Source organism: Mirounga leonina, unplaced genomic scaffold (genome assembly GCF_011800145.1).
Source record: "Mirounga leonina isolate KUSES-001 unplaced genomic scaffold, KU_Mleo_1.0 Mir_97, whole genome shotgun sequence".
Taxonomy (NCBI): domain Eukaryota; kingdom Metazoa; phylum Chordata; class Mammalia; order Carnivora; family Phocidae; genus Mirounga; species Mirounga leonina.
The window spans coordinates 3,773,663-3,798,726 of record NW_023270889.1 but is presented as its reverse complement, the minus strand read 5'-3'; the positions used below and the strand labels follow the sequence as shown (position 1 = coordinate 3,798,726).

The following is a 25,064-nucleotide window of genomic DNA, read 5'->3' as shown; positions in this document are numbered from 1 at the left end:
ATCCTATTATTCTGCTGCTGTAGGTCAGATCCTATTATTCTGCTGCTCAAAACCCAAAGCCTTCACCAGGACCTACAATGTTTGACCCCTGGCCTCTGGCAATCTTTCTGATCTCACTTCCTCTCCTTCTTCTCACTTACCGTGTCCCTGCCACAGGAACGTCCTTACTGGTCCGGGAATACCCCGAGCCTGCTCTCACCCCAAGATCTGCAAACTTGCTGCTCCCTCCACACGGAGGGACTCAGCTCAAATCCCTCTTTCGATAGCCCATCCCAAACAGCACTTCCCACCATCCTCTATGCCCTCTTACTCTTTCTCTTTTCTTCTTAAGACTCATCATTACGGACATATTCTTTATGTATTATAATGTAATAAAGACTTAGTTTATTATCTACTTACTCTCTGAGACTGACTCTCCCACATATAGGCTCCATATAGGGAAGGGATCGTCTATCCTGTGGACTGCTAGCCTCCCAGCACCCGAAATTTGCCTGGTATATTATAGGCGTTACATATCCACTTTTAAACATGAATTGGCAAAAGAACGCTTAAACAAGTGAAAGAATCACTGTAGATTCAGAAACTAAGTTCTTTACTTTCTCAAGAATCCTCAAGACATTTTCCAGCTTAACGTAATTACCAGTGGCGATGTATGAAGCAAAAAACCAAAAAACAACAACAACAAAAAAGGCCTGACTTCAAGTTGTTCATAGCCCTTTTTACCTCTCGTGCTTGTAATTTTCGTCGTTCCAATTCTTTCTGAATTTGACGGCTCTTTATTTCATCTTATTTTAGAAATTCATTCTATCAGTTCTTGGTACCATGAGGACTCAGCATCGGTTATAAACAGGATGTTATAAAGCCCTCAGATCTCTGCAGAGATTTTAGTTTGTGTTTGCAAACTTTTCTTTTGATTGCAGAAACGCAAATTTAAACTTAGCTGTCCTCTCCCATGTTGGTTGGTTGGGACTAGTTAACTATGGAAGAAGTCAATCATGTGAGGCAAGGGAAGGGAACATCTCTGTTCTGGGTCTCGACCACCTCAGGTGACTGCAAACTGATCCCAAAGGCTCTTCCAGCTCTGAAAGTCTGTGGATGACTTGGGAACTACCGCCATCTGCTGGGAGAGTCGGCCTACTTTCTCCTGAGGAGCAATTGTTTGTCATTCCCCAGTGTCTGATCCTTTGGACGTCTGGCCTTTGGAATTCCTTTATGACCAGATGACCAGGACTACTGATGGAAGCAACATTCCATTGGTCCAGAAGAGACATACATTTACTTTTTAAAATATAGTAGATAATGGGGTTCGAGTAAGATGGTAGCGCTAATCTATGTTCCCTGACAGATCTCTAGCTCACCACACAGGTGGGAATGAGAAGCTGGAAACAAAAATTCCAGTATGAGACCTGAGCTTTAAGGCAGATGATTTTTTTTTTCTTTTGAAAAATGGTTTTGTCTTAAAAGTATGTATGAACAATGTGCTTTACTCTGTACATTACCTATCAAGCTACTCACTAATAGAAAAACAGGTGAGAGTCTTACAGTTCAGAGGCTATCCATATTACCAACTGGCTGCACACGTGAGTCTATCCACCAATAAATATAAGGAAAGGGTAACAGTCCTGACCCACTCTGCTGTACAGAGATGTCAGAAGGGGAAATATAAACACGGACAAGCTGAAAGCTAAGTAAGGGCATTATTGGGAGGCCCAGCTTTATATATAATAGTGAAACAATCTAAGTGTCCATCAACAAAGAACTGAATAACGTCATAGAGCTTTCCAATGGAATACACTATGGTTATTAAAATTAATGATATAGATCTATATTTGTTGATATTTAAAGATGTGCATAGCATTTTGTTACACAGAAAAATTATACAGACTATGATATCAGCATTGGATTAAAAAAGTCCTGCAAGATTATATACTGCTATGTGAAGAGCTGCTATGCCCGGATGCTGAGAGTAGATATAATTTTCATTTGGAATTTTTTTACATTTTTAATGTTGTTTGAATGTTTTTTCTAATAATAAGTATGGGTTACTTTTTCTATTTAAAGACAACAAAAAAAGCTATTTTGGCTTTGACATGATTGAAATGGTTTCCCTGGTTGGTCTCACTGCTCACACTCTGGCCCCTTCACATACCAGTACAAATGCTTTCACTGAAACGTAAGGTCTTTCCATTCCTCTGGTCAAGCCCCCAATTCTCCCAGTCTTCCCACCTTCCTTCTGGTGAAAGCAACGTCCAATGGCCTCCAATGGCCACCAAGGTCCTAATCAACCATAACCATGACTTCCCTTTCCCTGTTACCTCATGTCCTTACAGGCCTCTCCCCCAAACACCCCTAATCCGGCCACACAGGCCTCCTCGTTCTTCCCTGAACATCCCAGGATGCTCTTGCATCAGCGCTTCTGAATTTGCCTAGAACACTCTTCTCCCAGGTGGATCGATGGATAGATTAGAGAGATGATACATAGATAGATCAATTGATAGATCAATCAATTGATCTACTGACCCGGGTACACATATCCAGAAAACTCATCCCATCTTTCTTACTCAAATATCACCTTCTCAGGAGGCTTTCTCTGACTGCCCATCCCCTTGTCTGTTTTGCATTTCACCATAGCCCTTATCCTATCTGACATACTCTCTACATTTTTAAATTGTTCTGTTCATTGTCTGTCTGCCATCACTAAAATGTTAACTCTGTAAGGTCAGGGATTCTTTTTGCCTGTTTTGTTCACTGCTGAATCCCCAGCATCTGAAACAGTGCCTGGCCACTGTGGGCACTAAGTATTTGTTTGAAAGAGCAAATCGGTACATCGTAAAATAACTTGGGGGATCTGACTCTTCAGGAAAAAGAAATCCCATGAACTTTAGGAATCAAGTTGAAAACAAGGTTATCACTAAACTGCACTTTTATCCAGGCTCTGCAGCTATGACCTTGAGAAGACTGTTGAGTCATTCTGGGCCTCAGTTTCCTCATCTGCAAGACAAGGAATCAGTCCTTGCCCACTCTGAGTTTATAAACTTTGAGTCAACAAAAGTTTGGCTGTGAGACCCGACTATCTCCTTTGTTGGAGGCAAATGCTAAAAAGGCAAAGATGAATGAGATAAGGTTCCTGCTCTCAGTAAGAGTGAAGGGCAAAAACATAATCCATATTCTTGGAATCCATGTAGAAGGCACCAATCTCTTATTATACGAGATGATACTACTACTACTTCTTTCGGTGGATTCCATTCTTCTGTCCCCCAGCTTCTTCCTCTCCTCCTCCCCACTCTGCCCTGGGCCCTGGGAAGCTGACCTGTGGGGCGGCCAGCTGGGATCTGACCATCTGGGATGTCAGCAGGAGAGTGCGAGGAGGGAGGCGAGGAGTCAGCGTCTCCGTTCTCCAGCTTCCATTCTAGCAGGTTGCCACGGGACACACGTCTGAAGGTCACAGCTCTTGCCCGATGGCTCTCCCTGTGTCCAGGTGCTGGCAATTGCTTTCTTTTGCTTTCCTTCCATCGACCCAAATTTCGCAAAAGATTCCTTCACTGAACTCACTGTTCAAATGAACCAAATGTATGTGTCTCTGTTTCCTGCTGGAGCCTGCTGACACCCGAGATCACTAGAAAAGTCATCTTTTCTCCTGTGGTCCCTTCTTACTTGCACATTTGTTTCACATTTGGTTGCACAATCAGACGAGATCCATCAGACCCAGCTGGTGTGTACTGTGTCCCTCCTCCGTGTCTGTCCCTCCGTCCAGCGGATTTCACAGGCCTCCTCTCTGTGCTACACCACCGCGGTCCTCCTCTCTCATCGAAGAGCCTCAGTGATTCAAGGATTTAGAAGCTAAGAGACGATCCCAGTGGAGAATTGTGCGGAAGCAAGAGGTGCTCCAAAGGAAATAACAGAAAGACTAACCATGAAATAAGGAATATAAAAGAACAAAACGCGTCATAAGGAAATAGAAGGAAACAAAAGGAAAAATGGTGAAGAACATCTGCGTATTACTTCAATATATGAATGTTTCAAAATCCATTGAGACGGAGCACAATACACACTATCCGGTTGCTCACAGTGTGGCCGAAAGAGCAGCTGACCGGTTCAACAGAGGCTTCAGCTGGAACTAGAGCATCACGATTGACTCTTCTTTGGAAAAGTATATTTCTTAACATTTGTTTTAGTCTTTCTTCCTTAGAGAGCCAGAGGGGGTAAAATATCCGGGTAGTGATTATAAGCAAATGTATGGTACTGTAAGAGGTACAGAGGCCTCAGAAGAACAATTAATAGGTAGCAGGTATTTAAACAGCAAAGTGAATCATTCTCTTTAGAACCAATAAAGTTGTGCAAATGAGCGCTCCTCAGATTTACGTGCGTCGAGGCATTAGCAAATCAATGGCGCGATTACCAGGGAGGGCACCTGAATGTAAAATCACTTTCCAAGTTATGTTTATGCACAAACTGCACACTTAAAATGCAGATTTATTTAGGCTATGAGGGAAACAAATGATCTGTTCTTCCCCCTGCTCCCGTTTTCCCTCTTACATTCTAAAGATTTACAAATCCATGAAGCTCGCCAATTTATAGGCCGAACCCAAGCTCAGGGAATAACGCCCAGCGGAACAATCTTCTTCAGCTTTCTCACTCTCCCTGGACAGCAGTGTAAACCTGTCCAAATGCACCTAGGTTGCAGGCCCTCTGGGGCTCTTATTTGTTTCAGCATTTTTATGTGAAAATTAAAATTAAATTCCATGTGGAAGTTCAATTTCCATCAAGGAGACAACTTCATTAGTACGCACTAATTGATTCTTTCCAAGTTTGACAAAATACTACCGAGTAAGTTCCCCAAATTTCCTGGACAGTCTTCTAATATTCGGGGGGGGGGAACCCCAGTAATACATAGCACAGAGGTCAGCAAACTATGGCCCTCAGGCCAAATCTGGTCCAGCTGCCGGTTTTTATACTAATGAAAGAAATTTCTAGGCCCAAGATGGAGCTGTTTCTGCCAGGGGTGCCACATCAGCAAAGAGAAACCTAGGTATCGGGTCACCTGGGTGGCTCAGTCAGTTAAGCATATCTGCCTTTGGCTCAGGCCATGATCCCAGGGTTCTGGGATGGAGCCCCTCATCAGGGCCCTTGCTCAGTGGGGAGCCTGCTTTTCCCTCTGCCTGATGCTCCCCCTGCTTGTGCTCTCTCTCTCTCTCTCTGTCTGACAAATAAATAAATAAAAATCTTTAAAAGAAGAGAAAGAAAAGAAAACTAGGTATCTTTCAAGTCCCTGTAAATGCCCCTCTTGACTAGAAACGCAGTATATCCAGCCAGCCAATCCCAAATGCCCAAGCCAACTCTGAGCTCTATACTTATCTCCTTCTTCCTGATTCATTTTCTATTTTTCTCTTCCTGCTGTTCATTCTTTATCCTGCAGAAGCTTCTGCCTCCCACCCCATTTTGCAGCTCTCTGGAGCCTTGAGAATGAAGATTGCTCAATTCATGAAGTGTTAAATAAAGTTTGTGTGTATCACCTAAATTATCTTCTTTAATCCTTTTAATAGTACACAAGTGGTTTTTCCTTTCTTAAATGGTTGAAAAAAAAGTTTCAAACATATTTTGTGAACAGGAAAATTACATGAAATTCAATTTCCCATGCCCATTGATGAAGTTTTATTGGAACATAATCACACACATTTTTTATTGTCTATGGCTGCTTTCACGCTACAACAGAAGTGAACTCAGAAATCCCAAAATATTTACTACCTTGCCCTTTACAGAAAAATCTGCTGACCCCTGTCTAAGTAAATGGCTAACTTTGGGGAGGTTAAAAATTAGAGGTACAGTATTAAACTATGAGGTCTTTTTTTTTTCTCTCTCTCTCTTTTTTGCCTGAATTCAGGATGTGCTTGGGTGGTGAGAGAGATGAAATTTTGTTAGCAAAGTTCATTGTGCCTTGCAGTTTTAATTATCTGATGTCTTTTAAATCTGCAATCTTTTCAAACCAACCAACCAACCAAATCCATCTTAATGATTCTATTTGACTTAACTCTTGTAATCTCTTCTATGCTTCCACTTCTGTTGGGACAGTTTTTCCCTGAACCTTTGTTTCTGAATTCTGACATTCTAATGCCCTCAAGTCCCAGGAGCAGAGCTCAGGGCATACAGTCATAAAGGAAAAGTGACAGACCACTTGGCGATCACCTGGTCAGTTACACCAACTACAGCATCCTTCAGTAATTATGCATGGAGGAAACACATGTCAACATCGCCTTCATCTTGAAAAGTGGGTAGATGTCATAATCTCTGTTTCACATGTGTTTCCTCAAAATGATCTTTACAAGTAGAAAATATTATCTACCTCAGATATTATCATACCCATTTTAGAGATGAGGACACTGAGGCCCACAGAATTTCAGTGACTTTCCTGAGTTCTTACAGCAAGGCAGTAAGAGAACAGTTCTCCTGGCACTCAGACCCAGACATGCCTAACAGATTCTGCTCCATCTAAAGGTACAGTCTTTGGGGGCAGTGAGGAACTTTCAAGGGTTGGTGAGGATTTTTCATAGGCACTGACCAAAAGAAGCAGTAGGTTGTATATAGAAATCACGGGGATTTGGGGAGAAGCTGCTTCTAGTCCTTTCCTGTCTGCCTCTTACCCATCCCTGGTGCCCGCCACTACCTTTGGTCCCCACTCAATTTCCCTCTGCTCACTGTTGCAGCTAATTCAAGGCATTGCTACCAAATAGGAACCCTTACTAGTGATTGGGGATAAAGAAAATCTATTTTGTGGCTAGGTATGTGACAACATGTACCGAAGAACCCTAGCACGCTAAGCATGTCTCTGGGGAGACAGGCAATTAAAGACAAGGGTCCAAATCTCAGAGCAAAACTGGGAAAAACCAGATCCACTCACAGACATTCACATGATGAGGGTATAAAGAGATACACAACCAATACCAGCTGCAATGTCCCAGTAAGCAGGAAGGTAGAGACCAGAAAAAGGGGGGCAGGGGGAACAGGGAACATCATGAAATCAGGTCTACTGTAGAAATTTGATTGATTTGGGCTAGGGTGGGTTTTCTCAGTTCAGTAGAAGAGAGTGTTTCTCCAACTACTGTAGTAAATGGACCTGGGGGAGGGGGGAGCATGTGGTGAAAACCAAACCCACACCGGACATCTGACACCTCCCTAGCAATCTCTGAAGGTCGAAGACCATAATTAGACTAGAAGCAAAGGAAAAATGCCCTCGAATTTAGCATAGAAATGTTAAAGCTTATTCTAATGATCAAGAGAGAACACAGGAGTAAACACGGGCTTGGTCAGAAAATGTCTCTCCCTTCCTCACCCCTTATTAGCAACTTGTGCTCTTTTGATCACTGGACTCTCTCTCGAAGGCCTCTTTTCCATCCTTATTGTCTTGAACCTAAACCCCCAGGTTTTGCTCTCTTCCTTCCCTCCTCCTCCCTCCCTCCCTCTTTTACTCTACTTTTTCTTTTTTTGTGACATATTGCAATTCTGGAGTTGGACTTTTCCTGTGACCCTTGCCAGTGGGGAAAACTGGTGGGTTTCTAGACTCCCTTTCTCCTTCCATCTTCTCTTTGAATTCTCCAGACAGTGGCATTAGAAAGTTTCCAGCCTCCAACGTAGTCATGGGCTCTTGTCTGAAGTCATGTTTAGTCATTCACATACTCAATAATTATTTATGGAGCACCGACTTGGTACAGGGTGTTGGGGACACAACCTCGAGCAAGTCATTCCAACTCTACTACGAAGCTTATCCGGGAGGAGGGATCCAGATACTACAATGGTCTCAGGCAGTGACAGTGCTCGGAGGAAATTACAGCAGGAATGGGGCTGGGGTAAAGGAGGGTGAAGTTCAGTGAAGGCTGCCTGAGGAAGGGACATCTGAGCTGGGGGGGTGCAAGCAGCGGTCATGGAATCTGGGAAGGAGAGTTCCAGGCAGAAGAAACAGTGGGCGCAAAAGCCCCGAGGCAGGAAAGAACAAAATGGCTTTTGTGAGGAACAAAACAGCACCTTCTGCTGGGACGGCCCTGCCAATACTAAGTGCACTGCAGTGAAGAACTTACTGGTTCTTTCTCTGCCTAAATAACGACAATAGAACATGAGAAATTAAGTGGCTGAGGGTGGTCAGACCAAAGGTCATGTAACCCTACAGTTGGCTAAACATGTGAGTTCTTTTTCATCCCATTTCATTTGTCTTTGGGAAAATGAAAGAAAAATTTGGCTTTTTACTTCTACCATTTCTATTAATTCCAGTTTGTGCCCTCTTACACTCTTTCCATCCTCGTAAACCAAGCGAAGTTTGGATCCCAGCCAATAAGTGGCCACCAGATGGGGCGAACACGTGTCCTACAAAGCCACACATGTGTGCCTGTGTCCTTGGGGCTCCATAGAGCCCCCTGCTCTGACCGGCTAATTTCTGAGATCGACTGCAGGGAAAAAAGCATGCCACAGAGCAGTAAGGCAAATTATAATGCTGTTGGTATTTCTTTCTCGAAGGAAAAAAAAAAAAAATGAGCAGGATGGGGTAAGGAGTGGCAGACCGTGACCTTTGTCTTTGTATTGTCTCAGGGGAACAGAATAGGCCCTTTATGTGTGGAAAGTCACCAACGAGAGAACAGACGTAAATACAGGGTAGCATCAGTGTTACTCAAGGTCACCAAAATGATTCTATTTTTGTTAGAGGACCTGGACCCTGAAACCTCTTCATATTTTCTTCCCTCTCTACTTGTAACTCGGTGGAGCTGAGGTAAGGTGTGGAAGTTGGGCACACTGGGCGCCCCACCAGAGAAGAATTAGGTTATTTTATTACGGAAAAATGGGTTTGGGAAAGTAATAACTAAACTAATAGCAAAATAAGAAGTGTGAATGCCCTTCCTCACTCCAGGTGAGCACCAAGGAAGGAGAACACTGGGCCCCCGGCTTTCATTAACCACACACACTAGCGCCTGAGCTCCACCAAGGGCCCCATTGAGCAGTGAAGCTGCTAACAGGGTCTGGCATTAACAGGTCAGGGGAAGCTTAGATGTTCTCTCTCCTTAGGAAAGGAGGTGGGTGGAGGTCTAAAATAAGCCCGTGGTGGTGACTAGGTGGGGTCTCAAGGCTTCCCATTGGGCACTCTCCACCTTGGTGGTCAATGTGAACGTTCTGTTCTGAAGTGCACCGTTCAGGAAGCAAAAGAAGGTACTACCCCAAGAAAACATCCCTGTGGGACGGACCTGGAGGTGAGGAGGAGGAGCAGTGAGGACTGGGGAGCGCCCAGCAGGCACAAATGCTGGTCTCACAAATCCCTTCAGGGTGGCCTGCAAAGTATTTAACAACTGGCTTGGGGTCTAACCAATCAGAAGGGCTGCTGGCTGTCAATGCTGATGATTGCCAGCTGAATTTCAGGCCTGCATGGGTGTTTTATTCCCATTTTTGTATGTACCATATACCTCACATAGGTTTTTTTTTTTTGTGCTGGCTAATTTCCTTAGTCCCTAGATTCCACCAGAACTATTTCCTGTACTTTATTTAATTGCTGACCCTGCTGTGCTCATGCTACTTTGCATTAGAAGCATAAGAACCTCCTTTCATTTGAATCTGGCTCAAGAAGTGGCTTTGCAGTCAGCTAAGCTTGAGTTCAAATCCTGCCTTTGCAATGACTATTCTTGGCAAAATATGTAACCTTTCGAAGACTGAATTTTTAAAAATCCCTAAAAAGGGATACTATTCCTCCAGCCAGGGTTTCTGTGGGAATTAACATGGAAGGGTGCCTGGGTGGCTCAGTCGGTTAAGCACCAACTCTTTGTTTGGGCTCAGGTGATGATCTCCAGGTTGTGAGATCAAGCCCCATGTCGGGCTCTGAGCTCAGTGCAGAGTCTGCTTGGGTTTCTCTCTCCCTCTCTCTCTGCCCATCCCCTCTGCGTGCTCTCTCTCTCTCTCTCAAATAAATAAATAAATTTAAAAAACAAAAAGAATTAACATGGAATTTCCTAGGTAATGTGCTCAGCACAGTGCCTGACTCAAATGAGGTTTTTGCAATTGTAGCTCTGATATTGAGAATTTATTATAATTCAGATAAGTGCTAATTGGTAATTAGGTTATTTCATATATGGAAAAATGGGTTTGGGAAACTAATAACTAAACTAATAGCAAAATAAGAAGTGTGAATGTGGCAGAATACAGGGTTTTCTAAAATATCTGAAGCAATCATGAGGAAAAAACTCCCAACTGAAATCCCAATTACAGCACATTCTCATGCATTCATGAAACCAGCCCTCTAATCAATTCTATTTCTGTTTTCCTGATTTGAGTATCTGTATATATGTAAAACACAGTTAAATTTTACTTATTTCAGAATATTTCATGGTTGAGAGTTCCCACTGAATCAGCCACCTCCTTTACCCAAAATTACTTTGCAATGATGCAGTCTTAGTTCACACAGGAGACCAATCGTAACCTAACGTTACATATCTATGAGGCAATTTCACGTGCCTTATCCCATTTCATTCACAAATCATCATCAGAAACTGCAAGCACAGACCAGTATTTCCATTTAAAAAAAAAAAGTTTAGGAGACGTCCCAACCTCTGCCCCCTCCTGGGACTGCAATCTCCACACCCACACCCACACCCAGGGTGGGCGCAAGGGTTCTACTTCCTTGTCTATGTGGAGAAGGAGCTATAGGAAGGCATGGAGGAAAAGAGCATGGGACAGCTCACAAGACATGAGCAGAGGAGTTGGACGCTGGGGAAGTGGGTGGGCAGGGGCACGTCCGCCATACAGAGCACCTACTTAGCCCAGGACGCAAAAAGACAACCTCATGTGTCAAAACACAGGCAGATCCCGGGGCCTGTCCCAGCCACTGTTGCCCCCATTTGGGTCCTACACCCCAAAGCTTAACCAAAGATTATAGCACGGATCTCATCCAGCAAGAGTGGAAGGAGACCCTGCCTGGATTTGAAATCGAATCGTTAACATTTCTTCTGGAAAGAAGGAGCTTCATCCCTTGTCATATGACTGGGGAGTTTTAGCTTCTAAATCCTAAAGAAGAAGGAGAATGAAACAATTGCTGGGTGATGATTGTTACTGTGTATGTATGAGTGAGTGTGTGTGTGTGTGCATGCGTGTGTGTGTAGGGGACGTACACACACGCACACACACGTGTGGCCTCACCATAGCCCCATAACCCCCAACAATTCAATTTGAAGGAAGAAGCCCTGAAAGTCAAGGTTAGGGTGAGGGTTGTTTTCAGAAAAGCCAAAATTCCCAGGATTTGGGGAATGTGGTGAATCCACACCCTGGAAAGAGCCATGGCCTTGTGGCCTTGGCTGTCAGCCGCACGGATGCTGCGTGAGGAGCTTCCTTGGACTGACTAACCAATATAAATAGGGCTCTGTGCTGGCCAATAGAAAGCAACTGGAAGTGTTAGGTAGGCTTCTTTTCTTTTTTTTTTTTTATTTAAAATCAATTTAATTAACAAATAGTGTATTACTATTTTCAAAGGTAGAATTTAGTGATTCATCAGTTGCATATAATGCCTAGTGCTCATTACATCACGTGCCCTCCTTAATGCCCATCACCCATTTACCCCAACCCCCATGCCCCTCCCCTCCAGCAACCCTCAATTAAGAGTCTCTTATGGTTTGCCTCCCTCTCTGATTTCATGTCATGAAACAGCAGATGTTGGCGAGGATGCAGGGAAGGGAACCCTCTTACACAGTGGGTAGGATTGTAAACTGGTGCAGTCACTGTGGAAAACAGTATGGAGATGCCTCAAAAAGTTAAAAATAGGGCTACCCTATGACCCAGCAATTGCACTACTGGGTATTTACCCCAAAGATACAAATGTAGGGATCCGAAGGGGTACGTGCACCCCAATGTTTATAGCAGCAATGTCCACAATAGCCAAACTGTGGAAAGAGCCCAGATGTCCATCAACAGATGAATGGATAAAGAAGAAGTGGTATATATATACAATGGAATATTATGCAGCCATCAAAAGGAATGAAATCTTGCCATTTGCAATGACATGAATGGATCTAGAGAGTATTATGCTAAGTGAAATACATCAGTCAGAGAGAGACAAATACCATATGATTCCACTCATATGTGGAATTTAAGAAACAAAACAGATGAACATAGGGGAAGGGAAAGAAAAACAAGATAAGGCAGGCTTCTTTTCTGAGAGGTCCTCTCTAAGTAAAGAGGACCCGGGGTAGAAGCAGGGACTTTAGACACAGGAACCCGGAGGAATTTGTTGTTAAAACTGAAAAGATTACAGAGTTTTCAAACAAAAAAGTGCCAACATTCCAGTTCTGAGATCTCCTCTCTATAGTGTTCTAAGTTTATGTCAATGTGCCCCCCATTTCCAAAAGACAAAGATTTCTAAGCCAGGGTTGGCAAGGTGGTCTAAGTAATCTAAGTGTGGTTCTTGCCTGAATCCTGCGGGAACCTCTTAAACCCCAGACCATAATCAGAATCTGACTTTTCACAAAATCCCTGGGTGATGTGATAGCCGGTGGCCCAAGTTTCCCCAAGCCCCCCAGGGAGGCACTGTGACAAACAGGAACTTTGCCATCGATGACCCCCAGCTACACGTCAGCACACCAATGACTTTGATTCTCCCTGACCATCATTCCGCGGGACTGATTTTCCTTGAGTGTCCTTGATTATGGAGATGAACGCTTAACCCCGAAGAGTCTGGGAGCATTATTTGTTTCTCCTAGCATTCTCAGATGAACCCATTTTCTCAAAAGATGCAAAGGCCAGGAGGTGAGGGGAGGCTGCACATCATCTTGGTATGTGGTTTGTTCTGTAATTGTGAAAGAACACTGACCTCGGACTCCCCAAGGACGATGCAGAAATAAACCTTCTGCTGACCTCCTGTACATAGAAACAGCCTGTGTCCCTGCGGAGAGCCTCGAACTTCCAAAGTGCTGGGAAAAGCACAGCAGGAAAAGCTGAGGATAACCTCAGTGCAGGCTGTCCCTCTGCAGGGCACTAAGAAACCCCAGTCAGCCGGGTCCCCGCCAGGCAACCCCAGCAAAGCAGCTACGTCTGTCCTTCTGAAGGGCCGAGGTACTCACAGAAGGTCCTGATGGTGTCGCTGGGCGGGCTGTGGGGGCTGTGGCCGTGGCGATTCACGGCCCTCACCGCAAACTGGTAGTTGGTATCTGGATCCAGGCCCTTGATAACCATGGAGTCCATCTGGATCTGCTCTTGGATTAAGGTCCAACTCATGTCCAAATCTGGTCTTTATTGATTAAAAAAACAAAACAAGAAGCAGTAATTCAGGAGGAGCAAGAGGGAAGGGAAGCTTGCTGGCTATGTAAACTGACCTCGTTCGGACTCCAGCAGCAATGCTTATAAAAATGAGTTAACTCTTCCTTCTAAAAGTCATCTTGATTTTAAATCATAGGTCATCGTTATTAGGTCACTGCCAATAAAAGCAAGTAGATCATTTGTAGGGTCAGTTTTAAGCACTGTTTCAAGATCATCCACTTTGCCTCGGCATGGGCTTGACTATAGTGAAAAGATCCCCACACAGGAGTTCATTTTCAAGGACTTTGCCTTCCAGATGTTTCACAAACAAGCCTTCCCCTAACTGTCCCCATTCCCAGAGGTCAGGAAGGCACAGATTCCATCTATTCACAATCTGTTCACAAAGTAAACAAATAATAAGTTGTACAGGGTGACTAACTGCATGAACTGCCATGGGAAAACCCAAGAAGGCTCTGTTAATGGTCATTCTCGCTCTTAACAAAATTGTACAACGGTGCCAACTTGCTGAATTTTCATACGTTCTTCTAAGAACCCTATAGAGAATGCAGACCCTCACTTAGAACTCCCAGCTGGGAGGCAATAAGCGGAGGGTAAGGGTTACAAACTCTGGGGTTGGACAGAGCCGCTCAAATCTTGCCTCTCCTACTTACTAGCGGCTACTGAACTTCTTTAAGTCACAAAAGTACCTATCTAAGAGGACTGTCGTGAAGACTAAATGAATCTATATCCTCAGCATAGTGCCTGGCACCATATTGTAAAGACTCAGCGTATTTTGGCCATTATTTAAGGGACTTGCCCACATCACAGAGCTGGTAGATGACCCCGGGGCCCCTGCTTACTACTCTATACCCGCGTGCTGCAGTGCGGTACCATAGCCCCTGGGGCGAGTCAGCCCTTGACACACGGCTCATCAGAACCGAGATGTGCCACGAGGGTAAAGCATACGCTGGATTTCAAAGGGAAGAAAACGAATGTAAAATACCTTACGCATCGCATGTTGAGATGATAACATTTTGGATTCAGAGGGTTAAAATATGTTATTAAAATTAATTTCACATTTTTCTTATTGCCTCTTTTTTTTTAAGACTTTATTTATTTTAGAGAGACAGCGAGAACACAGAGGAAGAGGGAGAGGGAGAAGCAGGCTCCCCACTGAGCAGGGAGCCCGATGGGGGGCTCGATCCCAGGACCCTAAGATCCTGGCCTGAGCCAAAGGCAGACACTTAACGACTGAGCCACCCAGGCGCCCCTCTTATTGCCTCTTTAATGCCACTATTAGAAAACGTCAAATTTCACATAGGGCTCGTATTATATATCTGTTGGACAGTGCTGTTCTATAGGGCAGAGTCCCAGCAGGGAGAAGAGCGCCCCAGGTAATAAGAACTGCAGAATGAAACTTGGGGGGCGCTGGATGGCTCAGTCGGTTAAGCTTCTGCTTTTGACTCAGGTCATGATCCCAGGGTCCTGGGATCGAGTCCCGCATCAGGGCCCCTGATCAGTGGGAAGCCTCCTTCTCCCTCTCCCTCTGCCTGCCGGTCCCCCTTCTTGTGCACTCTCTCTCTCTCACTCACTCTGTCAAATAAGTAAATAAAATCTTTCAAAAAAAAAAAAAAAGGAAACTTGGAAATGGTGGTGCATAGCTGCAGGATGGTCTGAAGGGCCTAATCGAGTGGATGTTTTGTGTTCATAGCTAATAATAGTTACCATTTATCAAGTGCTTGGAAAGAACCAATCTTGTTCATAGTATCTATGCAGGAGATATTAATGTTAAACACCTCTCTCCTTTATTTTTACAGAGGAAATTGACGCATTAAACGAATAAGTAACTTGCCCAAGTTCACACAGCTGGTAAATGGTGAGGCCAATTGGGTGGATGAGGAAAGGCTGGATTAAGAAAATCCTTGATACTGGATGAAAACTTGGGGTGATCGTGGTTGGGGTCCTTTAGCTTGCTTCCTGACCACTTCTCAGTTGTTCGATTGTTAAACGTCTCTACTTACAGGTATTTAGAGGAAGGTAGAAAGCAAAAAACAGTGATGTTTAATCCTTTATGAACAACTTATCAGGCAAGGAAATAGAGGCTTATTTTGCTGAAAGGAGATGCCTGGATGATCCATGGATTTCTTGGATATGAGCTTGCTTCATTTCTCACTGGCAGGAATTCAAAGCCAAATGGAGTCCTTAAGCCCCGTCAAAGAGGCTTTCTCAAGCTCACCATGCAGACAAGGAGTCTGTGGGGCCCATATTCCATAAGAATTCATCTGGTTGGAGATGCAGCGATCACGGGGCATGCTCACTGGAGGAAGTAGGGCTCATTTCTCTGTCTTGATATCCTTTCCCTAAAGATGGACTTCTCGTGTAAACTAACTTTGTCATCAAAGAGAAAACCTCAGTGAGTGGACGGAAACACATTTACAAACTCAAATTAGAACAAAATCATGTCACAAGAAAGCCACCAGGGACACCTAAAAGTTGACAGAAAAGATGTGATCTTTAGATAAAACGCTCCTGTTCTTTGCTTAGCTTTCCTGTGGCATTTATAGAGGAAATGACATGTACCTGCTCTCAGAATGTGCCATTGTTTACCCAGGACTACCTGCAAATATCTGCAACAATCTTCATGTAGAAATGACAGCCCCCTCCTCCACACACAAAAAAAGGAGACTATATTGTATTTGCTCATCTAATGCAGGAAAGAAAGCTATATTTTCAGCGAATAAGAAAGTGAAATCATTAATATTTAATTCATGATAACAAGTGAGAGAGCAAAACTCATGCGGATTGAACACCAGTCCAAAACCTTTGACATTTTGCCTCTGATTTTGTCATGGGTTTCGCATTTAAATGCTTTTAGAGTCTCTTGAGGTACAAAAGTGCAAAGGTGAGGTTGAGCGAGAGATAACTAGGCAAAAGGATTGTCTTAGATCACTCTCAAACAATAGCTTTATCTTTCTCCACTGAAGAAAATCATTCTGTTCTTATTACACAGTCAGTCAAATCCTCCTAGTAACACCGGCCTGCCAATTTCCCCATGATCAAAAAGGCATGGGGTGTGGGGAGAAGTAAACCAGGAACGTGCTGCCATCCCAGGTAAAAATAGGCAGCCACCAGCCTGGGGGGCACTTTAAACACTTTTCCACATAATGGGATTGGGTTGGGTTGGGCATCCTGCATCCCAGGAGATCAAATGCCTTCGGAAGGTGTTTCGGCTGCAGGGGGAGGGTCTGATGGGGCAGGTACAATGCAGTCAGCAGTGGCTACTCAAAACCCCATTAGCTGACTCAAGTAATCGAGACTCACTGGTTCCTTTCGACGGGAAGCAGCAGCACCACCAGCAATGTTAGCGTCCAGCCTGGTTATCAGATATCTGACAGATCAACTGGTCCAGATGTCTGAGGGCTCTCAGAAATCACATGCAAGGTTTTATGTGTGAGCATCATTTCAGTTTCCTAAGTGTCCTTAGCTTTTTATCAGGTTCTCGAAGATAATCATGACCCCAAAAGCTTTAAGAGTCACTAATCTGGTCCAGTCTCTCATTCTACCCACGTGAACAGTGAAAAAAAGTAATTTATCCAAAGTCATAGAACCACTGGGTGGTATATTTTTCTGTTTTACTCCCTTTCTTGAGGCATTTTGACTACCTCGCCTATTGCCAGCTTCAGTTTTATGTGGATATTCTTTTTCTTGGTACCATCAAACCCAGTAGGTGGCTGCCTTGGACAACTCAATTGGGATGTCACTGATTATCAACAGGGTGTCCATCACAGAAGCTATATTCTAGGACTTGAAGGAACTATAAACACAGTTCCATTCTTAGGGCGTTTATAATGTAATTGGGAGATAATATATCTAAGGATCAGTAGGAAGCCGTGCAAAATAGCATATTTCAAGTGTTATATAACCGACCCTTGAACAATGTGGGGGTGAGGGGTGCTGACTCCCCTGTGCAGCCAAAAAGCCATGTATAACTCTTGACTCCCCCAAAACTTAACAGCCTACTATTGACCTTATCAATAGCATAAAGTCAATTAACACATATTGTGTATGTTACATAGTACTATATTCTATATTTTTACAATAAAGTATGTTAGAGAATAGATCATGTAATTAAGAAAATTATAAGGAAGATGCATTTACAGTACAGTATTTATCAAAAAAGATTCCATGTATAAGTGGACCTATGCAGTTCAAACCCATGTTGTTCAAAGGTAAATGTGAACTAGAATTCTAGGGAAGGTCTAGGAGACCAGGAAGAACTTGAGTTAGATTTCAAATGTACTTGGGTTTTGATAACTGAAAAGGAATAGAGTATCTGTGGGGGGAGGAGAGACAAGAGCAACATCAGCTCTCTGTATAATTTGGCCACATTAAGCACTAGCTACATGTAAAATATAGTGTGGACTAGCCAAAGACAATATGGGTCCCAGAAATGGTTGATCAATGAATCTATATAAAAAATGGGTATAACATATAAAAACATTAGCCATAAGTAGGTATGAATATATGGCATCCCTGTGTATATCACACATAGTCAAAGCTTTCCTTATCAACCTCTACTTAACCAACTTGTCGAATTAACCAATGTCTTCATTTGTTCCCACTAATTCAGCTACCAGCTGGTCAAGAGTCAGTTGTGTTCATTCCCAAATCTTTTTAAGACTTTTATGTTTGTTATTGTAATTTTGTTATTTAATGTAATATTATATAAACTCGTGAAATATGAATAAAAAAGAGAAGTGATAGCTATGTTAAATGTTTTTGAAAGACTTGATAAAACTGAACCACTAAAACATAATTGCTTTTGATGTGGTGTGTGTGTGTATATATATATATACATATATATATTTAATTATATATAATGAAATATTATTCAGACATTAGAAAGAAGAAAATCCTGCTATTTGCAGGAACACAGATAAAATGAGGACGTAAGTGAAATCAGGCAGACAGAGAAAGACAAATACCATACGATTTCACGTTTATATATGGAATCTAGAAAAGTTGAACTCAAAGAACCAGAGTTGAATGTTGGTTGCCAAGGACTGGAGAGTGTAGGAAATCATAAGAGGTTGGTCAAAGAGTATAAACTGTCAGCTTTAAGATGAATAGTTCTGGGGATCTAATGTACAGTGTGGTGATTATAGTTAAAAATACTGTATCATATTCTTGAAATTTGCCAAGAGAATAGATCTTAACTGTTTTCACCACACACGCATGCACACACACACAAAGGTAACTAGGTGAAATAATGGATGTATTAATTAACTTGATTGCATCTATCATACACAAATGCATACACATATTAAATCATATTATACAACTTTTAAAAATCACACTGTAAAACCTAAATATATACAATTTTTATTTGTCAATCATACCTCAATAAAAGTAAGAAGAAAATCTAAAATAACCAGAAGTTTAGGAAATGCAAATAGTTGCCTGGGAAGTGGTCTTACAAATAAGATGCATGAGAGAATAAAAATTCAAAATGATCTCCATATACAGAAACATCAGGGCAAAGCCAGCTCAAATGGTAAATGTAAAATCTTATATTAGGGTTTTTTGTTGTTTTTTTTTTTTAAGCCAATGGCACAGATATAAAGACAGAGAAAACCAGGTATGGCAAAAATCTATGGGGAAGGCAGGGGCATAAAACTGGACTTTAAAAATTGGTTACACACTCAATATGAATTCTCTGGATTAGCTGCTATTGAACAGCCCCATGCCCATACCCTGGGGAGATGTAAGTTTTCTAGGTTGATCGTTCAGCAGGAGGTGCTCTGGACTCATCTCCACTTGAGGCAGAGTTCAAAGGGCTGGTATTGCTTGGCTCCAGAGAGTGAGCCTAGGACAATGTCTTTACGTGTGTTCCAGATGAAGACGGCAAAGACACCTCCATGTTGTCCATATTGGACTAGGAGACCCAGTGGTTCCTTATAGGGAAGCCAATGGCAGCACTGGTCCTCAACATTAAGGGAAACCTTCAATGGCACTTAGGAATGATTGACAATGAAGCCAGCTGCCTCAGGAGAGTAGAGCTCTGCATTAATGGCTATATTGAAGCAGAAGTTGGATGGCTATCAGGGATGGAACAGAGGATTTCTGAATAGGATAGCAGGTTGGACTTGGCTCAGTAACTCTGACCTAGACTCACAGTAACAAATACATTCATGCGTAGTAACCCAGTATACCTATAATATATGTACGTATGCATAGGGCTTACGTGTGAGTACAAAACTGAGAAAACTTTCAAGGAAAAATATTTATCCTTACTCTATTCACTTTGCTCTTTTCTTTCTCTCCTTTTCCTTTTTTTTTTTTTTTTTTAAATCTGGTAAGAACCCACTAAATCAATCTCACCACCCACTGAAGTGTTGTGACCCATGATCTGAAAAACACTGGACTGGAAGTTTGTTTTGTTTTTTTTTCCTAGAATACTTAAGTTGGAACTTTCAACTCTAAAATTCTAAGAATAAAGAAAGCAGATTTTGTCAGCCATGGCGAGAAATCTATGGCTTACCGGGTCCTACAAGCCTGTTCAACTCCAAATATGCTCTAGTACGTCATGCTCTCCAGCACTGTTTTTCAGTCTTTGAATGAGCCACAGTAAGACGTACATTGGACATTGTGACCCAGGACACACCACGCATACGCACACACACACAACTGAAACATACGTCTCATAAAATAACTCCTAGTTTTACTATGTGTGATACCCTCTGATATTCTCTCTTCTGTTCTGTTTCACTTTCAAAAAACTCTCCTACAGGACCCCTCAACTGGTCTCACTACCTTCTAATGAGTAACTACTCAGTTTGAGAATCCTTTCTCTAGAAAGTGGGAGCTGGGCTGAGGAGTGAAGCTAAGCGTGCTTCAGACATTAACTAGGAAACTGGGCTAAGAATGGTTAAATCCTGTTAGGGAAATACTTTTGAGAATGGAATTTGTTGGTGCAGAAAACAGTCCTCCAGGGGATTCAGCAGAACATCCAGAATGGCCTTGACAATAGAGGCCACTTAACTGGTCTGAGAGGGAGTGGACCAAAAGCCTAATTATAGTATGCTGGATCTATGTGTGGCCTCCTTCCCTCAGTATCCGACCTATCATTCCACGGTTTAATGTTTTCGGGAGAACCTTAGATTATTTGGAGGCTCCTTTCCCAAATATTTTCCTTCATGTTATTTCTTCTAAGCATCATCTCAGAAACAGAACTAGGAAGACTCTGCTCAGGACTCGCGCACGCCTTAAATCTGATTCTAATATAACACCTTGTAATGTTGTTTTGTATTTCTGTCTTTCCTATGAGGCTGTGAGCTCATTAAGCATGCTGATTGTGTTATTCATCTCTGTGTTCCTGTGAAACTCTGGGTGATCTTTCCAAAATGCAAATACTATCAGTCTCTCTCCTGCTTAGCAGTCTCCATAGCTCCCTATTCCCTTCAGGACAAACTTGAGCTCTGTTATTATGCCTTTCTTGCTCTGAACCCGATTCACCCATCTAGCCTTATCTCTTGCCTCACAAAGCTTCAGACTTTCTAAGCAATCCCAGGAACATTTTCTTCTCGCCTCCAAGCCATCACTCAAGTAGCTTCTTGTGGCTTAACCCTTTTCATGCTATGTCTTCCCTCCCCTTTGCCTGGTCATCACCAATGTGTCCTTCTGAGCTCCTGTAAGAAGCCTTCCCAGACTCCTTCAAAACTGCATCAGATGTCAAGCTGGTATTCCTCTAGGCCCCTGGTCCCCACCCCTACCTGCAACACTCACCACTTGGGACTATGCCCTCCTCTGCCTTCCCCACTGGATTGTCCAAGCAGGGGCAGAGCTGTTTGACCCCTAAATCTCTTGTACATGCTTTGCACATAGAAGATACTCAATATGTACATGTTCGGATGAACATACACACACAGTAGGTATCTGATAACAGTTGGCTAAGATGAATTGAAATAGCTTCAAAATTTGACCTTAAGAATAACATGATGTCCTAAATCAGGAGGTAGAAAACTTCAGCCTGCTGCCTATTCGTAAATAAAGTTTTCTGGGGACACAGCCATGACCATTTGTTTAAGTGATGTCTATGACTGCTTTCTTGCTACAACGGCCAGATTGAGTAGTTGAGACAGGGCCCACAGAGCTGGGAAAGCACCAAATATTTACCATCTGACCCTGCGAAAAAAGTTTGCCAACCCCGATCAGAGACAACAGTCTTTACCTTTGTGCCATTTCAACCGTCTGAGGAACACTTGTGAGCCTTCTCAGAAGAATATTTTTAAATGCATCAGGGCACCCGGGTGGCTCAGTTGGTTGGGCAACTGCCTTCAGCTCGGGTCATGATCCTGGAGTCCCGGGATCGAGCGGGCTCCTTTCTCAGCAGGGAATCTGCTTCTCCCTCTGACCCTCCCCTCTCTCGTGCTCTCTCTCTCTCAAATGAATAAATAAAATAAAAAAAAAAAATAAAAAAACAAACGCATCAAACAAAATACTTAGGATCAAAAAGGACACCAATTACATTGAAAACAATGACCTAAACAATAAAGAATTATAATTATGATAACAGAGACACATCCTTATTAATAGATTAAGTAACAATACCTAGCAATGGATTTAATAACTACAATTATTTCAAAGTAGTGATAAGCATATGACTGGTACTTGGAGATATGTACAATAGTTGTAATGGGATAAGAACATATCTGTGATTCTATTAGTGACAAAGCCACAGAAATTGCTAATACTACTGTGGTTTGTTGACTACATCTATATTTGAAGAGAACATTAAATTTTAGTTGATAAGCTAAGAATGTAATTTTTGTCCAACCGAAGTCCAAGGACCCCTTGAATTCTGTCCATGGACCCCTTGGGAATCTACAGATTGTAGGTTAAACACCCTGCTCTAAGAGAAGAGACATGATCCCATAGATTATCCAGGGCGAACATAAAAGGGGAGGAGAAAACCTCACACAGAGAAGAGCCTCTAATTCCCTGTCAATTTTGCAGACTGGTTTTATGCAGGATTTGCTCTGCACTAAAATGCATTGCAGAGGAAAGTCCAAAACCACTAGTCACAGTCAAAAAAGAAAAAAAAAAAAAAAGATGTATTATTTGACCTTCAGCTTTCAGTCTTCTTTATTTATGAATTGGTTCAACCCAACCAAATGACAAACAGATGGACAGAATGGGGTAATGATAAACTCAGCCAGCAACGTGTCCAGGCAGGACAACTGCAGAGCACACTTTCATTTACAGTTTACAAGTGGCTCCCAATTCTGTTGCACAAGAATTCAATTTATGGGAGCTCCCATCAATCTGACCAGGGATTACATCAGGGGAGCTCATGGTAGGAAGGATGGAAGCTTTAAGGGATCGATTTGTAGAACTGTAGGTCAGACTTCTGCAAAAACATTCAGAACCACCCTTCCATTTGAGCCTATGTGGAGGAACTTGCTGGCTCCCAGAATGGCTGGGATCAGGCACCAGTCGGGATGGTGGTTCTAAGATCTTGGATTTGGAAACTAAAGATAAGAAAAAGGAATTTTTTTGTGAAGCGCCACTTGTAATATGAAATCTCAGCTGACATCAAGTGAGCCCATTCTTGCATATTTCTAATTCTGGTGGTGGTGGTAAGGAAGGCTTATACTTAAATGGCGCAACTTCCTAAACACTTCCTTGAAAGGAAAGGAAGATTTTTTGGTCTTTTTCCCATTCCCATTCTTCCCTAAATTAATTAATTGTTTAAGAACAATTCTTTTTTTTTAGATTTTATTTTTTATTTATTTATTTGAGAGAGAGAGAGACAGATAGTGACAGAGATAGCAAGAAAGAGCACAAGCAGGGAGGAGAGGGAGAAGCAGACTCCCCACCGAGCAGGGAGCCTGACGTGGGGCTCGATCCCAGGACCCTGGGATCATGACCTGAGCCGAAGGCAGACCATTAACCGACTGAGCCACCCGGGTGCCCCAAGAACAATTCTTTAAATATTTGAAGCTCTATACTTTTGGGGGCAGGAAAACCAAAACAGGGCTACATCACTGTTAAATATTGCAGCTATTTGCCCAATTATTGTTATAAATTCTAGTAAAACACTGAAAAAAGATGGCAATTCACTTACATATTATGAAGAGCTCTAAAACACAAGTTATAATTCAATATGAAATAAAATAACAAGGGGAACTTCCAAGTTAATCTTACATTTTGTATTATTTGAAGCGTTGCCATATACCGATATTCCTTTTATTATAAAAAAATAAAAGCAATAAATAACTTGGGATTGGAGGGGAGAAGAGGGAGATGTAAATGCAGATCCATGTTGGGTTTTGCCTGGCTCTAATTTCTGCAGTTGGCAAGGTAGATTGGTTATTGTTGTGGCCTCTGAGGTTAGTGGTTCATTGTTCCCCCTACTCCCTATTCATGTGCTAATACATTTCCATTTCCATGTGGCTCACGGTAAGGAAAAGAACCAACATAAAAAAAAACTTCCATAAGCTACCTCTCTAAGTGCTGTACAGAAAGCTTTCGTCTTCCCAAGCCTCCTCGGGTAGCCACTCTCATCATCCATACTTTACAGTGGACGAAAGTAGGGCTCAGGGAGCTTGAGGAACTTGTGCAAGGTTCCAGCTAGTTTGGGTATTCTCTAAATTCCATCCCATGACTGCCATGTCCAAATGTTCACCAGCACCTATGTGATGCGTGGTATGTTCACCCCAGGCTAGGTGCTATGTTCCACAAAGGGGAGCAAGTCAAGATGTTGCCCTCATGTTCTGGTGAGGAGGACCGAGCTCGGACAAGTAATTAACTACAGGTGTGCTGAGTGTCGCAAGTAAATGTTGTAGGTGCACCTAACCTCATCTGGGGAGGAGGCAGGGGTTCAAGGAAGGCTTCCTGGAGGAGGTTCCTCAGCAGGGGTCCTGAAGGATGAACAAGAGTTAGCTAGGTGAAGAGGTAGAAGAACTATCCTGGCAGAGAACAGGAAACATAAAGACTTCTAACCAGGAAAGGACATGGCTCTATACGAAAGCAGAAGAGCTCTATCCCCAAAGCCATAATAGTAATGGTTCACACTGATTGAGCACTTTTGTGTGCCCGGAGCTATTCTGTACATTTCGTGTGCATCAACTCATTTAATCTCACAACAACTCCATGAGGTAAACGAACTGTTATCCCCATTCTTCTGTCAGAGGCAAAGAGAAGTTAAATAATTCACCCAAGATGACACAGCTTAGAAGTGCTGGGGGGAAGGGTTGGACCAGGGAGCTAGCTCCAGATCCGGTGCATTAAACGACCAGTCTATTCTGCCTCACCTTTGTCATGAGAACAGCAGTCAGAGTCACTGGGGTTTAGAGGGCAGATGGTCCAGCCTTATTTTACACATAAGGAAGCTAAGAATTGGAATTGAGCAATTTGTGCTCAAGTTTAGAGGCCAGCTCCGAGCTGTGTCTTCTGATTCTACATTTGAACAAATTCTAACTTGAAAGATGAAACCAAGAATTGGACTCTAAGTCTCAATTCTTTTTTTATTAAGTTTTTATTTTAATTCCAGTATAGTTACCATACAGTGTTTTATTAGTTTCAGGTGTACAATATAGTGATTCAACAGTTCCATACAACAGCCAGTGCTCATTACAACAGGTGCGCACCTCAATCCCCATCACTTATTTCACCCATCTTCCCCCCACCTCCCCTCTGGTAACCATCAGTTTGTTCTCTAAAGTCTCAATTCTAAATGAGAAACTTTAACCTTCATAGGCTGTGATCTTGACCATGAGTCAAATCACATCATCCCTTAAAACTACTCAAGGAAG

At 42.7% G+C, this 25,064-nt stretch overlaps 1 protein-coding gene across 2 annotated transcripts in view; it reads right to left on the bottom strand.

The window, feature by feature from the left end:
• Positions 1-25,064, bottom strand: part of LOC118006540 (pikachurin) — a 175,785-nt gene that overhangs the window by 68,078 nt on the left and 82,643 nt on the right. For both annotated transcript variants that reach the window (XM_034999242.1, XM_034999243.1), the window contains exon 7: positions 13,074-13,240. In XM_034999242.1, coding sequence (XP_034855133.1) covers positions 13,074-13,240 — 167 coding nt within the window. The remainder of the gene's footprint in view (positions 1-13,073; positions 13,241-25,064) is intronic.